The sequence below is a fragment of the Micropterus dolomieu genome, linkage group LG03 (genome assembly GCF_021292245.1).
Source record: "Micropterus dolomieu isolate WLL.071019.BEF.003 ecotype Adirondacks linkage group LG03, ASM2129224v1, whole genome shotgun sequence".
Taxonomy (NCBI): domain Eukaryota; kingdom Metazoa; phylum Chordata; class Actinopteri; order Centrarchiformes; family Centrarchidae; genus Micropterus; species Micropterus dolomieu.
Window position 1 is genome coordinate 13,843,871 of NC_060152.1, and position 14,711 is coordinate 13,858,581.

General features: G+C 41.7%; 2 protein-coding genes and 1 long non-coding RNA gene across 3 annotated transcripts in view; 1 reads left to right on the forward strand and 2 right to left on the reverse strand.

Annotated features, from left to right (window-relative positions):
- LOC123967729 (cytochrome c oxidase subunit 6B1) overlaps positions 1-2,914 on the reverse strand; it is an 11,196-nt gene extending 8,282 nt beyond the window's left edge. Inside the window, exon 1 of the mRNA XM_046043936.1 lies at positions 2,805-2,914. The gene's annotated coding sequence lies outside the window, so the exon portion shown is untranslated. The remainder of the gene's footprint in view (positions 1-2,804) is intronic.
- Positions 2,915-5,743: 2,829 nt separating this feature from the next.
- On the forward strand, positions 5,744-14,558 carry rasip1 (Ras interacting protein 1). Its single transcript, XM_046045936.1, has 16 exons — positions 5,744-5,980; positions 6,584-6,705; positions 6,999-7,450; positions 7,644-7,904; positions 8,014-8,255; positions 8,344-8,508; positions 9,073-9,277; positions 9,371-9,669; positions 9,780-9,941; positions 10,911-10,951; positions 11,246-11,400; positions 11,565-11,677; positions 12,957-13,251; positions 13,517-13,680; positions 13,782-13,923; positions 14,044-14,558. The coding sequence occupies exons 2-16, from the start codon at positions 6,584-6,586 to the stop codon at positions 14,220-14,222; spliced, it is 2,997 nt and encodes a 998-aa protein (XP_045901892.1). The 5' UTR covers positions 5,744-5,980; the 3' UTR covers positions 14,223-14,558.
- Positions 12,220-14,525, reverse strand: LOC123968904. The gene is made up of 2 exons (XR_006824568.1): positions 13,768-14,525; positions 12,220-13,241 (listed from the first exon to the last, which is right to left on the reverse strand). It is a non-coding gene; the product is annotated as an uncharacterized LOC123968904 (long non-coding RNA).
- Positions 14,559-14,711: the final 153 nt, after the last annotated feature.

The window sequence follows — 14,711 nt, forward strand, 5'->3', positions numbered from 1 at the left end:
TACTTCTTTCCACTTTTTCAAAAATATCATTGATCATGATGTTAAATAGTACTGGACTACACACACTGCCTTGTGGAGTACCATTTTCAACTTTATAGTCTTGAATATTCTGTGCCCACCCTGACCTCTATTGCCCTGCCAAATAAAAAGTCCAACACCCAGTTGTACAGTCTACCACCTATACCTAATTTATTTAATTTGATAAGTAACCCTTCCTTCCATAACATATCGTATGCTTTTTCAATATCAAAAAAGACAGCTACCACAATCTCCCCATTTGTCTGAGCTTTTTTGATTTCAGATTCCAAACATAAAATAGAGTCCATTGTATTTCTCCCTTTCCGAAACCCACTTTGGTATGGTGAGTACAGATTTCTGCTTTCTAGAAAGAATGTTAATCTGTCTGTTATCATATGTTCCATGGTTTTCCCCAAATGTGATGTGAGTGCTATTGGTCTATAATTTGAGGGGTCTGATGGATCTTCCCCAGGTTTTACTATTGGTACTATGATTGATTGTTTCCATGCTATTGGTATTTTGCCTGTTTCCCAAATCTGGTTAAATAATCTTAAAACTACAGTAAGTGCACTATCTTCCAAGTGAGCTAACACGCTATAACAGATGTTGTCCTTCCCTGGAGATGATTGTCTTGTCTTTGAGATAGCCCTCCTTAACTCAAATAAGCTAAATGGTACATCTAAATCATCAGTTGTTGTGCTCTTCTGTATATTGACACCTGGGTTCATGGCAAGAGTGTTATCTCTGCACTTTCTGGCTTCGACTAATAAATTATCTGAACTGTGTACTTTAACTAATGTTTCTGCCAACATTTCTACCTTCTCCACATTACTGATTGCTGTTTTATTGCCACTTATTAAGACTGGTATTCTCCTTCTGATTCCACTCATTTTTCTAACCATTCCCCATATATCGGCCAGTGATGTCTCTCTTCCAATCTTATTGCAGTAATCCCTCCAGTATGCACGTTTTGTTGCTCTTATAGTCTTCCGGACTGTGGCCTGTGATCTTTTGTAATTAATTAATGTCTCTAGTGAATGATGTTTTTTTAACTGCCTAAATGCCTTGTTTCTTCTTTTATTGGCTTTGCTACAATTTACGTCCCACCATGGTACATTCTTTTTCACTCTGCTCCCTGTACTTCTTGGTATCGTTTCCTCTGCTGCATTTATAATGACTCCCACCAACTTTTTATTACATTTGTCCCCATCTGATAAATCTTCTCTGATTAAACTCTCACACTTATTTTTACATAATTTTTGAAATGTGTCCCAATCTGCTCCATCTAGTTTCCACCTTTTTATTCTTGAGTTTTCCTCATGATGTATCTCTACTCCGATCTTAACTATTATAGGGTAGTGATCACTACCTCCTGATGATGTATTTAACACCTCCCATGTGGTAATGCCTGCTACTCCCTGCAATACTAATGTTAAATCAATTGCACTTTCTGTATTTTGAACAGTTATATCTGGTGCCACTTTCATCATTCATGCAAACTAATCCTTTATCCACAATTAATTCCTCTATGATTAATCCATTAGTATCTGTCTTTTTACTTCCCCACAGTGTACTATGTGCATTTAAATCACCGCACCAGACCACTTTACCCCGTGTTTGCCCACCCACAGTATTCAATGTGTCTATATTTAATCTATTGCAAGGGTTATAATAATTAATTATTGTTAGTTCATCTCTTCCTGTCCAGCTTTTGACTACTATTGCTTCATGCTCTTTTCCTACACTCAAACTAAACCTTGTCCCATTTAGCACAAACATTGCTACCCCACCACCTTTTCCATTCACCCTATCATTCCTAATTGCTGTGTAACCCTGAATTACAAAGTCCCATTGTGGTTTTAGCCATGTTTCCTGTATGCATATAATATTGGGTTTATCTTGGAGGTTTGAGATAAAATGCTTAAATTCCTGTCCATTAGCAATTAGACTTCTTGCATTCCATTGCAGTATAGTTAGGATCATGAAGATCCACCACCCCATGACAGTGCTTGTGGGCTTGTTGTTCCTCCACTTAATTGTTCCTCAACCTCCTCCCACACTAACCCCTTGATTCCCAAGTACTTTTCTGCTGCTTTACCTATTATTTTGATTTTTTCTGTTTTCTTCTTTGTTTGCGCAGAGCAATTTACCACTTCAACCATAAACAAAACAAACTCATTTTTCCCCACCATCATAGTGTCTTCCTTGATTTTGTCACATCCCTCACATGTTCTTGACTTTTTACATTCTGCACTAACTTGTTTATTGTTTGGTCTGTCTGGTTGCCAACCTACTCTCTTGTTTGCTTCAGCGTATGTTATCCCTTCTGATGTTTTAATTCTCTGTATTTCTACAGCTCTCTTACTAGCCTCACATCCCCTGTAGGCCGAGCTGTGTTCTCCTCCACAGTTACATTATTTAGCTTAGCTCCATTTACGCATTTCCCGTACTCATGTTCACCACCGCATCTTCCACACCTTTGTTTGCCCTTACATACAGCTGCTACATGTCCATATTTTTGACACTTAAAGCACCTCAGAGGTGGGGGAACATGTTTGACATCGTAGCACATATAACCTATAGGTATATACCTTAGATGGTAGACTTTCCTCATCAAAAACAATCATAACAGACAAGCTGTCACATCTTTCACCATTACGTGATGAATGAGGCTCCCTCTTGAGTCATTTTAATCATTACTTTGTACTCTTCGTTTCTACCTTCTGTTGAAGCTAGATGTTGTTCATTATCGGTTTCCTCTGAGTGAGAACTCTCATTTTGCTTACTCTTTTTCCCCCGTTTTCGTTTGCCATTTCCCTTTTCCACAATTTTCCATTTTCCATTTCTGCCGTCGCCTGTTTCCTAATTCACTTCCTGATCCGTCACTTCCCTCTGCCATCTTCTGTCCATTCACAGTCCGGTCTACCAACCGACCCTGACGGAAAGACACGAACATGAGGAGGGAGTCACTGCGTCTGCGCAGCTGTCACCTCGAGACCAGACTTTCCTGTGCCTTCTTCTTCTTCTTCTTCTTCTTCTTCTTCTTCTTCTTCTATAGGGTTTAATGGCGGTTGGCAAACCAGTTTAACGGTGCATTACTGCCACAAGCTGGACTGGAGTGTGGAACGAAAGATTAAGCAGGAAATAAATGAAATAAACAAAAGAGGAAAAAAAAGAAAAAAACCATAAAATAAATTATTTTTTCTAACTCAGTTTCTTTAAGAAACATAATTATATGCTTTCCTGTGCCTGACTTCAGGTTTAACCTTTCTAAAATCTGTTATATTGATTTTTAATGAGCTAAAGACTACGATTCTAATTATGTATTTGTGTAAAAATGACAATTCTTGTTTTTGTAGCAGTGAAACAATCACATTAAGACTAAATATTTAGCAATAAGTGTAAACAAGAACTCCGCCTGATTTACAGAGGAAATTCACACCCCTCATCAGATGAAATTTTGTTGCCATTGAGCTCCTTCTATGTAGTGAAAATTAAAGGGATAGTAGCCTACGCGATTGCAATCCAATACACTGAATATTTCCTCACAGTTTGCTAGCTCTCTCTGTCTTTTGTGTTTGCTTTCAAAAAAAAGCTGGTTTTCCTACACAGCCCTGGCTCTGTAATTGTAAGTCGGAGGCACCTGTAATAGAGAGATCACTTCAGCTTAGAAATCTAATGCAACTGAGATAAAATAATAATATAATGTTGCTTTTTTGATATTTCTCACCTCAGTGGCTGCATCCACTCAAAACTGCAGTATGTTGGTGGTTTTAGAAGAAGCAGCATTGACAGGCTAATTTCAGTAACTGTTAAAGGTCTATTATTTTGAAACATAACGATAGGTTAACTAAATGTGGATGCAAAGATGACCTCACCTAACTGACTACAGGACAGACAGATTTCAAGTCAAGATCAGCTTAAAGCTGATAATACTCCACATGAATATATATCATTTTAATATCAAATAGGCTTGTAAGCTTTAATGGTGGCTGTCAAAATTGATTAGACTATTAATTTTAAGTTGAGTACAATTTCCTCTTTTCCAGGACTGCAGCTGTGATCAGCTTGAATTTGAAAATAAAAACAAAATGTAAAATGAAAATATGCATAGAAAACTAGAGAAGCCCTAAGCAGCCATCGAGTCATATCTTTATTTTATTCCATTTTCCCGTGATAATGGGATAATCATCTCGTGATCTCGAGATAACGACAGTTGTTTTCTCGTGATAACGGGATCCCAGCGATTGGTCCACATTCATCAACCTTTGGACTTTTTCCCCATCATTCCCAGGCAGAGGAAATTCATCCACTTCTTATTCAGGGGAATGCTTTTAACTACACATTTCCTGACGGCTATTTCAGAACCTTTGAAATAGCCGTCGGGAAATGTTGCCCTGAATCTCTTCATAACAACATTGTTGAAGAGAATGATTAAAAACACAAAGAAGAATAAGAACTTTGCTGAGAGCAAGAGTCAAACCTGCAATCCTTGGGATGCAAGGACTGGGCGCTACCAACTGAGATAATTACTGACTCACCAAATAACCACAAAATTATCATAAAGAAAGGCACTGGCTCACCCCTGTATTCAGCTATGGTTTGTTATCTCGAGATCACAAGAAAATGATCCCATTATCACGAGAAAACAACAGTCGTTATCTCAAGATCACAAGATAATTATCCCGTTATCATGGGAAAACGGAGTAAAAAAAATATTTGAATCGATGGCCGTTTAGGGCTTCCCTAAATTTATAATGTTTGACAACATCACCCAGTAGACCTATATTCTTCATTTACTTTTTGCAAATGTAAGTGAAGCTATCACACATCAATTTATTGATAGTGGCTGATTAATTGCTCAAAAATTAGATTAGCAAGGAGGCCAATTACAATTAGATCGTATTTCTTGTTTCAATATGATACAGACAGTGGAGAATAATGTCTGGCTAGTGATACAGTTCCTGTAGGTGTTGTCCACATTTAAACTGAAGTAATCTGTTCTCTTCAGTGACGCACTTTGAAATAGTGGAGGAGTCTTTAAAATGGGACATGGGTTATTGATTCATTATGATGTATTCGGTCTAGAAATGAGATTTCCGAGGCTCTAGCCACTGAACTGGGACACAGCAACACTCTCCTTTCTCTTTCTGTCATCTTCCCGTTGAAGACAAGGTCAAAGATCACAGGTGTCTCTGTTGCTCCTTCTAGCTTCCTGTCTCACTGTGTGTGCTTCCTTCACCCTCTTTCCAGAAAAAATTGGGCCCTCTCTGTGTTTGTGATACTTGTTCTAATAAAAATATTATAGCGCAGGACCAGATTTAAATGGCCACGTTCTTGACAATCTGTTGTGACTTTGAGACCCTGTTTGATGTAATTAAAACTTTATCAGGATGCAACAGTGACTCCTCATTTCTGTTTAATCCAGGCAGGCCAAAAGATAGATATCTAGATTGCTTTGTGGTGCACAGTACAGTATAATATTCCAAACAAGGTCTCAAAGACTCATACGTGTGTAAATTCACCATTTTCTCGCTCTCTACCAATCTCTCCCAGTCTCTCTCTCTCTCTCTCTCTCTCTCTCTCTCTTTCTCTCTCTCTCTCTCACTCAGTCAGGATATAGGTGTTGTCCACTGCAAAGGAAGGAAATTCTGTCACTTAGAACAATGGGCCTGTTTCTCTATCTATAGACCCAGAGAGGCCGAGAAGCAGAGGGAGAGAGGGAGCAGATCTTGTCCTGTAAGAAAAAGGTATTTTAGTCAAGACAAGATTGAACTAATGGATATTAAGAATTAGAGATGTGTAGGTAGATGTGTGACAGCTTTAGGCAATCTGAAAATGGAATTTTGTTGTGGGGAAAAGAAAACACACAAGGTTTTTCGATTACTTTGAGCTGCGCATTTGAATTTCAGTGGCTAAGAATCATCATAACACACTTTAGAAGAATCAGAAGTAACTGTGGGTAAGTTTCTTTTAAATGTTTTTTCTTGTACCGTTTTGATCTTATGTTTTCTGTCTAGAGTGACAACAGCAGATTTTTTTTGTGCGGACACACATGACAAGATTTGTAGTCTTGTCAGAAATCATACTTTAAACAGTGGTAGTTTTCTAGAGGAATGCAAAGAAATTCCACCTGTAAGGGGGGAAAGCGATTACGATCCTTAATTTTGATGCTAATTTACCTGTAAGAAACTGAGAAATGGACAGGCAGTGACCTTTAGAGTGGACATTTCCCTTTCTGTGCGACAGCTGGACTTGAGTCTTATAAATGATGCTTCCTGTTTGAAAATGGGAAATTCACAGCGATGATTTACATGGGCTGATTGGGTTGTTTTGCATTTTTTTCTTTCTGCTTGTTTTCACCATGTTGACAACCTGCTGTAGGTATCCTGTTGGTGTTTTTTGATGGTGACATCATGCCATTGTTTTATTGTTTCAGTCCTGGCATTGCTGACACACATTTCTCACAACAGTGTGGAGATAGATTAGGCATACTGCAGATTATTGAATTGAAAAGCCACATTTGTTCTTAATGTCTGCATGTCTTACTCTCTCCCTCTGTCAGATGGAGGGTTCTGGCAGTCCTCGCTTCAGAAAGCTACATTTCCCAGTGGGTCTGTGGATCAACTCACCCAGGAAACACTTTGCCAAGCTAGGAGGTCGCTGGCCCAGCGCCGTCTCTGTCAAGTCCGTCTGAAGTTCTCTAAACTTATTGTTTAGTTAAAATATTTAAGTAAACTTATTGTTTAGTTAAACTTCAGTCCCTGATAAGAATTGTTGAATGAACAGTTTATGTATTGATATTTTCTTATCTTACTTCCACTGTCAGTAGTGTCCTTTCGGCCTTGCAACCTTTCCATGTTTTATTTTAGTCCTTGCTGTTTGTCAATGTTTAGTCAGTCATAATTCACAGCTGACTGGGCCCTTCCTTTCTCCTTCCTCTCTCCTCCATCTGTCTTCCCCTCCTCTGTTGTACCCAGGTCGACCACCAGCTCTGACGCAGCCTCCCTCTACGAGGCCCCCTCTGCTCCTTCCTCTTCCCTTTCTAACTCCACCCCCTCGCTGGCTTCCCCTACCCCATCCCCATCTCCTTCCCCGGCCTTCCTCAGGCCGCGGCCTGCTGGGACCCAGTCCCGCACAAAGCGCCTTTCCCACCTCTTCCTGCGAGGGCGCTCAAACAGCGACCGGGACCGGGCGGTGGGGGAGAGGGAGAGAGAGGTTTGGGCTCATTCAGCCGCCCCCTCCTCCCACCACTACTTGCCCCCTGCTTCTTCCTCTGCCCCGGGCCTGATCAAGATCTACGGGGATGCCCTCTCCAGTGGGGCCAACTATCGGTCCCTGCTGGCCAACATTCACTCAACAGCCAGGCAGCTCATCGCTCAGGTCATCACTCGGTACACTGAGAGAGAGAGGGAGGAGACAGATGACACAGGTACAAGAGAGGGAAATTTGTATCTCATTTGGACCTCTGCTGCGACCCATTACTGGAAATTGTTTTCTCATAAATGTTTAACCAATTGGGAATGACTTAATATAAACATAAACCGCAGTGTTGTGGAAAAATAATTACCTCCTCCTCCTCCTCCTCCTCCTCCTCCTCCTCCTCCTCCTCCATTACCTTCTAGTTCTCCAGAAATACAGCCCAGAGGACTTCCTGTTGTGTGATGTCATTGGAAAGCCTATCCAGCAGCCAGATGGAGCTATCAAATGGGAGACAGAGTGCCGGAGAAGTGTTGCCCCATGGGAATGTCCCCTGTTGTTAGTGGACATGTGGCGGCCTAAGGACGGATTTGAGAGGCGATTTGAAATCCAAAGAAAGGAAGACTATGAGAGAGAAGAGAGGGAGAGGGAGAAGGAGCGTGAGAGGGAGGGGGAGAACTATCAAGGTATGTTTAAGACTCAACAGACAATTATGTTAGCACGCTAAGGAAAATTGGACTCTTTATACACGACACAGGGTCAAACTGACTGATCCTCCGATTGTCTGAGCAACAGGTGTGCGCTGGCGGCGGAGTAGGATGTCATCAGGGGGTGGACCAGAGGAGAACGAGCGCAACCACCGTGGAAGGAACTCAGAGCTCAGGAGGAGCATCAGTGACATGAACCTGAGTCTGCGGCGCCGCCAAGGCAACCACAACAGCAACGACCCACGTGGCTCTGGCAACCGGCCTAACAACAATGGAGGAGTGCAGGACAGGAAGAACATTGTGAGCATGATCAACCCACAACCAGGAGAGGTAGGTACAGAATATGATGTGGAAAATAAAAACTGAATTAATCGTGTATTTGGTGTTCTAACCACCATGTCGTAACCCTCTTTTTCAGATTAGAGCTTCAAAAGCTGAAGCAAAGGTTGGGTGGACAAACCAGCCAGTGGAGGATGAGAAGGATTACTCCAGCTGTGACCTGGAAGTGATGTCACAAAGTTTGATCCTTCCACCCACAGACCGGCCCTACTTCCTGTTGCTGCAGGGTTATGATCAGAGCAAGGCAAGACATGCTGACAGATGATATCGCACACACAAATGCTCACAAACAACACCCACACACACGTACACTATGTACACACAGGCACACACAAACACACGAACACTATATACACACAGGCACACACACACACACACACACGGACATTTACATGGTATACTCTATTACAAGGTGCATTTTTGCATGATTTGTGGAGAAATACACGCGTGCACACACCCTGTGCATGACATCATACCTGCATGTCTGTAATCGCCACATACCATCATGGTTTCCATTCCTGAACAAGCCTCTCCCATTCAGCATTCTGCACAAAACAGCCTCAGAGCAGCACAATGCCTCAAAAATTTATCCAGCGAAAGCACAAAACCCCTCTGTGTACATCACTTCATCTCACACAATGACCTCACACAGGTCTCCAATGTAGCAAACTGTGACACACTTCATACTTTATCAATTGCCTTCTGTTCAACTTAACATCTCCGAGATGGAAGATTGATATAAACCAGAGCACTTAAAAGATAACAGACCTCCCTGACTTTCTTCTGCTCTCCACTGTGTTTTGTTTAGGATTTTGTTTTGTACATCATGGTGGGACATACGCATGTGTTTGGAAGAAAGCCCACAATGAGGGAGAAAGAGAAGGATAGAGAGAGGGAGAAGAAGGGGAAGAGGCCTCTGAAGGTGGAGACGTTCCTCTCTGCTCCTGACCTCTTGGCCAGACACTTGCTGGTCAGGAGAGACTCAGCTGTTCCCGACACGCCCACTGGACAAGGTAGTTGAACAGTCAGTAACTCATATCATACTTGGATCCAAGGTGCACTTGCTGTGCTAAAGTCTACCCTAATCTAATTTTATTTTATTGTAGCTCTGATGCGGCCCTTCAGAGGAGGTGCAGTCACACACAATGGAGTGGCCCTTCACAGGGAGGCAGTCCTAAAGCCTGGGGATGTGATTGGTCTGGGGAACCACTTCCTTTTCCTGTACCGTGACCCCCGTGTGACTCCAGCTCCACCACTAGCATTGACCCTGCCATGGCAGGCGGATGCCTCCACCACCTGCTGCCCCTCAGGGTTGGTGGACAGACAAGAAGTACTCAGGCAGTACCTGGGATCCCCGGAGGCTGTTTTGAAGTTCCATCCCCGACACACAGATTCTCTGTTACAGGTGAGACAGGAAGACAAAGGAGCTATAAGCGCTTACTCACTATGCATTTTTCTGGTATCCTAGAAAAATGGCCTTGATGACATACGTTCTGTTTATCCCTGACTTTTTAGGAGATAATCTCCAAAAATTCCTCTCCAGACTCTGGGGGTGGGCCCTTAGCTCCTGCTTATCTCCTGTCAGTCATGATAGATCATGCCTCCAAACACCTGGACCCTGCTCTCACGCCACAGATATTACTGAAGTCAGCCAATCTAATTAAAGAAATTGTCTGGGTAAGTAAAAACAACAACAGCTCAATATATAAATTTTAAAATGATATGTGGAGTGTCCTGGTGGCTTAGGAGTTATGGCACAAACCATGAATCACAATAACTACAACAACTGTGGACCTTTGTTGCATGTCATTTCCCATCTGACTCTCTCTTCCCTAATTTCCTGTCATCTTTCTACTGTTAGCTCTGTAATAAAGGCTAAGAAAACCCTACTTAGACACAGCAGTGCTTTGAGCTAAATGCTAACATTGGCGTGCTCACAATAACAATGCTAACGTCCTGATGATAAGCAGATATAATGTTCACCATCTTGGTTTAATGTTTTAGCTTGCAACCTTTTAGTAATTAACACTAAACATAAAGTATTGGACAAATTGATATTTTGACCTGATGATGATGCTGGATTAAAAGTCAGGGGATCAACTAAGTCAGTAGGATTCATTCTCTGGGAAACATGAATGTCAATCCATTCATTAGTTTCAGTCTGGACCAAAGTAGTGGGCTGACCAAAATTGCCATCCATAACTTGCCTGACAAAAAACAGCAGCTGAGCATATAAAATGTGCTACATGTTATGGTATGTTATGTTCAATAATAGAATATCTCAGAGGTTTAGCAGTGGTTCATCTGTGGTGCTCATAACAACTGAACCATGAACCTTTTTTGGGATAGTATTGCATCACAGTGTGGCCATGGCCACACTTAAACAAGCTTGGCAGACAAACATCAGGTAGGCAGATTGAGATTACCACATTCAGTCAAACAGAAAAACCAGCAGACAGACATATGCCCTTCATTTTGGCCTGCTACGTTGTGGACAGGAGCAAGGATGAGCTGATGTCACTGCCCTTCTGCTGGAAAATGTGCTGTAATTGTCCTGGCTGCAGGGCTAGACTCTGCTCCCCCTCCTCCACACCCACACTAAGCCAAGACGTCTCTCCTGTCTTCTGTCTCCAACTCTCTTTACAGGATAACATTAAGGAATTTGGGGATAAGCATCCCACGCAAAAGTAAGAACATTTTTGTTCTACGTCATGTTTCCTCTGTTTAGAGATCTCGTGCTGAGTGATTCATGATACACTTGTGCTTGGGCTGTTATGTCTCTGGTAAATTTTTCTAGAATGATGAAAGCATTGTAACACAGTGAAAAATGACTGAAATATAGTTGAGTAATAATAACTCAGTCTATTTTTACTCACAGTATGGCGTGTTTCTTTTTTAAAGCACAAACAAAACACTGACAGGAGAATGTTCACAATCTTTTTACAGCTAACATAACTGTGGCATTACATAAATGTTTCCAGTTCCACAGAGCAAGAAGGTGAGATAAGCACGCCGAATGTCCAGAAACTCTCGTCTGATCTTCGACCTCTGATGTTCTGGATGTCAAATGCCACAGAGCTCCTTAACTTCTTCCAGGTCAAAGTTGAAGCCATGGAGAAAGAGTGGGAGTTTGAAGGTGAGAGTCATGTGAATGCAATGGAGCTGACTGATTCAAGTAAAAATTAACCATTAGAAGCGAGAACCGTTCAGCGAAATACAATAGAACTTGGACAACATTGGACAGAGAAATTAAAGCTGACACCAAATCTTTAATTGTTCTTAATGATCATTTCTTTAAAGCCCCGGGTGACCCAATCTTGACGGCTGACATGGACACCTGCTCAGAAGCTTTGGCGCAGCTGGATGATGTCATTATGCACACCTTCCAACAGTGTGTGTATCACCTCACCAAGGTACAGTATAAAAAACAAGACAAAAGCTGTGTCCCAAATCCGTACTACGTACTAATTTTCGTCAGAATACTTTTTCTAATTATCATTGTATATTGTTTTAGCTTTTAGTATACAAAAAACTAAACATACCTTACCACTTTTTATGTATTTATATATACACCAGATGTCAATCAAACTGCAACTTTGGAAAGCTGCTGCCACTTAAACTTTACAAAGAGACAACAAAATGTTTTTCTTAAGACCTAATGCATATTTTTCTATTTTCCAAGATGTTTCTGGAGCTGTCTCACCACCACCCACAATTTATTTTAATTTTTTCCAGCTGTGAGCAGCTATTCCATTTCCTTTGTGCTTTGCATTCTGTTAGAATAGTGTGCATCAACAGCACATTTGTAAACTGACTGGAGTTTTTACGTGTACCGGGTACTTTCTAATTTTCATATACTTTCTTTTCCAGTTTAAACATACAACACACCATAAACCTGCTTAGAATTGGTATGCAGTATGGATGTGGGAGCAAATAATTGAGTTACAACCAACCGTTGTCTTGAAGAATTTATTGACAAAAGAGAATAAACAGAGACGTACTAAAACACATATAGGCTACAGCTGTTCCAGAGACCTGCTTCCTAGGGCAGCTTCAGGCGTCTGGCCCCGAGCAAAGGGATGATTAATCATTTACACAGTCTAGGTTTCTATGTTTTGGGGAACAGAGATCCTCTCTCAGCCTTGAATGAACATTCCAGGAGAGGAGAGGAACAACAAGAGAGAGAGATTAAATGTAAGAGGACACAATTTTCTGCCATAACAAATAACAAATAAATTTTTTAACTGATGACAGAAAAAAGTCAGGGGGACTCCAGATTTAATAGAAATTATCCAGAGGTACACGTGAATGCGTTTCACCAAATTTCATGGCAACCCATCCAATAGCAGTTGCGAGCTCAATCTCAAGCATAAATGTCAACGTCATAGTAGAGCTAGAAGAAAAGTCAGGGGGAAGTCAGCAGGATCCATCCTAAAGGGGACAATGAATGTCATTTTTATAGCAATATTTGTTGAAATATTTAACTTTGGAAGAAAATGGTGGACTGACTGACAGACACACCGACATTAACATCCCTAGCCAACTCTCCACCTTCCTCTCTACTCTCTTCACCTTAATCCAACCCAACTTGATCTGTTACCTCCCCTATCCATCATTCCTGCAATATATATAGGTTTATTTTTCATTTTTTAAACAAATGAACTGAAGTTTCTGTTCTTTCTGTCCACAAAGACCCTGTACTCACTCCTTCCAGCTCTCCTGGACACCAACCCATTCTCCACTGAGGAGAAGGAGAAGGAGAAGGATGGAGCTCGGGGTGCAGAGGGAGAAGAGAAAACAGGAGGGGAAGAAGAGGTGGACGATGTGTCCACCTTACCGCCCAAAGTTGCTGGGCTGGTAGAAGTGTATCGCTGTTCCCTGATGCTGTCCCGTGAGGCGTGTCTTTCCCCGCCGCTCACCTCCCAAACCTTTGGCTACCTCTTCTTCTTCACCAACACCTCCTTGCTCAATACCTTGCTGGAGAGAGGTATGAGCGTACAGGTTAAAATGAGCATGTGTAACTTTTGCTGTTACAGCGGCCACTGTGAGCACAAGTGGAGAAAAATCATGAAGTTAGTGACATTAATCAGTAATGCATGTTATACAGCAATGCCCAATTTCTCACATTAACTAACAATAAACTGACTAACAGAATAATCTGTTATAATTTTAAAAAGCATAATTCTATATATTCACGTTTTTTGGAAATTGCCTCATTATATTCTCTTCCACGTCCACTTGCTTTCTTTTAGATGGGCTGTTTTCGTGGTCCAGAGCTGTTCAGATCCGTACAAACTTGGACCTGGTTCTGGACTGGCTACAGGGGGCAGGATTAGGAGACATAGCCTCTGAGTTTATGAAGAAACTGTCAGTCACGGTCAACTTCCTGTGTATTCCCAAGACCCGACTTATCCAGGTAATACAACTACGTTCAGAGTGCCTCCTCAGCCCTAGCCCAAGACTATTAATTCAATCATTAAATCATTTTTCTCTCTCTATTAACCTCTCATCTTCCAGTCCTCCTGGGCCAGTCTACAGGAAGACCATGTCTTGTTAAGCCCTTCCCAGTTGCACCACCTGCTCACCCATTACAAGCTGGGTCCAACCAGAGCCCCACCAGCATCCTGGGGCCCCCCACCAGGGACAGAGCTGTGTGGAGGTAAGATATAAATAAATAAAAGGAACAAGGGAAAGAATTCAACAGCGACAGCTTTCAACTTGTGAAACAGTGAAGTAATCTGTTAAGTCAATTGTTTCTTTTCCTTATCTGGTCTTATAGACATCTTTGAGAGCTTCCTGGACCATCCTCCTCTAATCCTGCCAAATGAGACTCCACGCCTTGACCTCTCCCAGCCAATCCCAAGCCCTGAGCTCCAGAAGGAAGTGACACGTCTCCGCACCTTCTTGTGGGGACTCGACCAGGATGAGCTCCCTGCCAATCAGAGGACTCGTCTGTGAGGAAGCCCATATTTGTCTCTCTATGAATGTCTCATAGAAGTAAATTATATCACCAGAAACAGCAAACCATAAGGCACACCACAAAAAATGCAAACTGAACACATTTTCCACATTTTATTGCCTGGTTGTTGTTTTTTCAGGACATTTCCATATCAATTCATATATTCATTTAGATATTTTCAAGTAAGAGAAATGTATTGGCTTTGGTATGTCTATATACTTTATTTTAAAGCAGGGAGTCAAACACCATGTCTGCTTCCCATAACTGTTTTACTTGGCTTTCATGTATGTTTTTAAAGTACTTGTTTTTAATAAAACACTCTAGTCTAAAAGACATACAGTTTCCTCATGATCTTTGACAAGCTTGTTTCCCACAGCAGGGCCCCTCGGGCTTGGCATTCGCCTCAACTTCAACACCAAAGGAATATTCCACAAGGTGGCGATGCAGGACTCATTCCCTTCTGACATTAAATGATGAGTCTGCAGGTA

Excerpts from the sequence above, each read along its gene's own strand:
- rasip1 (XM_046045936.1), top strand. The coding sequence starts at position 6,584 with ATGGAGGGTTCTGGCAGTCCTCGCTTCAGAAAGCTACATTTCCCAGTG. Across the intron at positions 9,942-10,910 it reads TAATTAAAGAAATTGTCTGG|GATAACATTAAGGAATTTGG; the intron begins GTAAGTAAAAAC and ends CTCTCTTTACAG. Across the intron at positions 10,952-11,245 it reads GATAAGCATCCCACGCAAAA|TTCCACAGAGCAAGAAGGTG; the intron begins GTAAGAACATTT and ends AAATGTTTCCAG.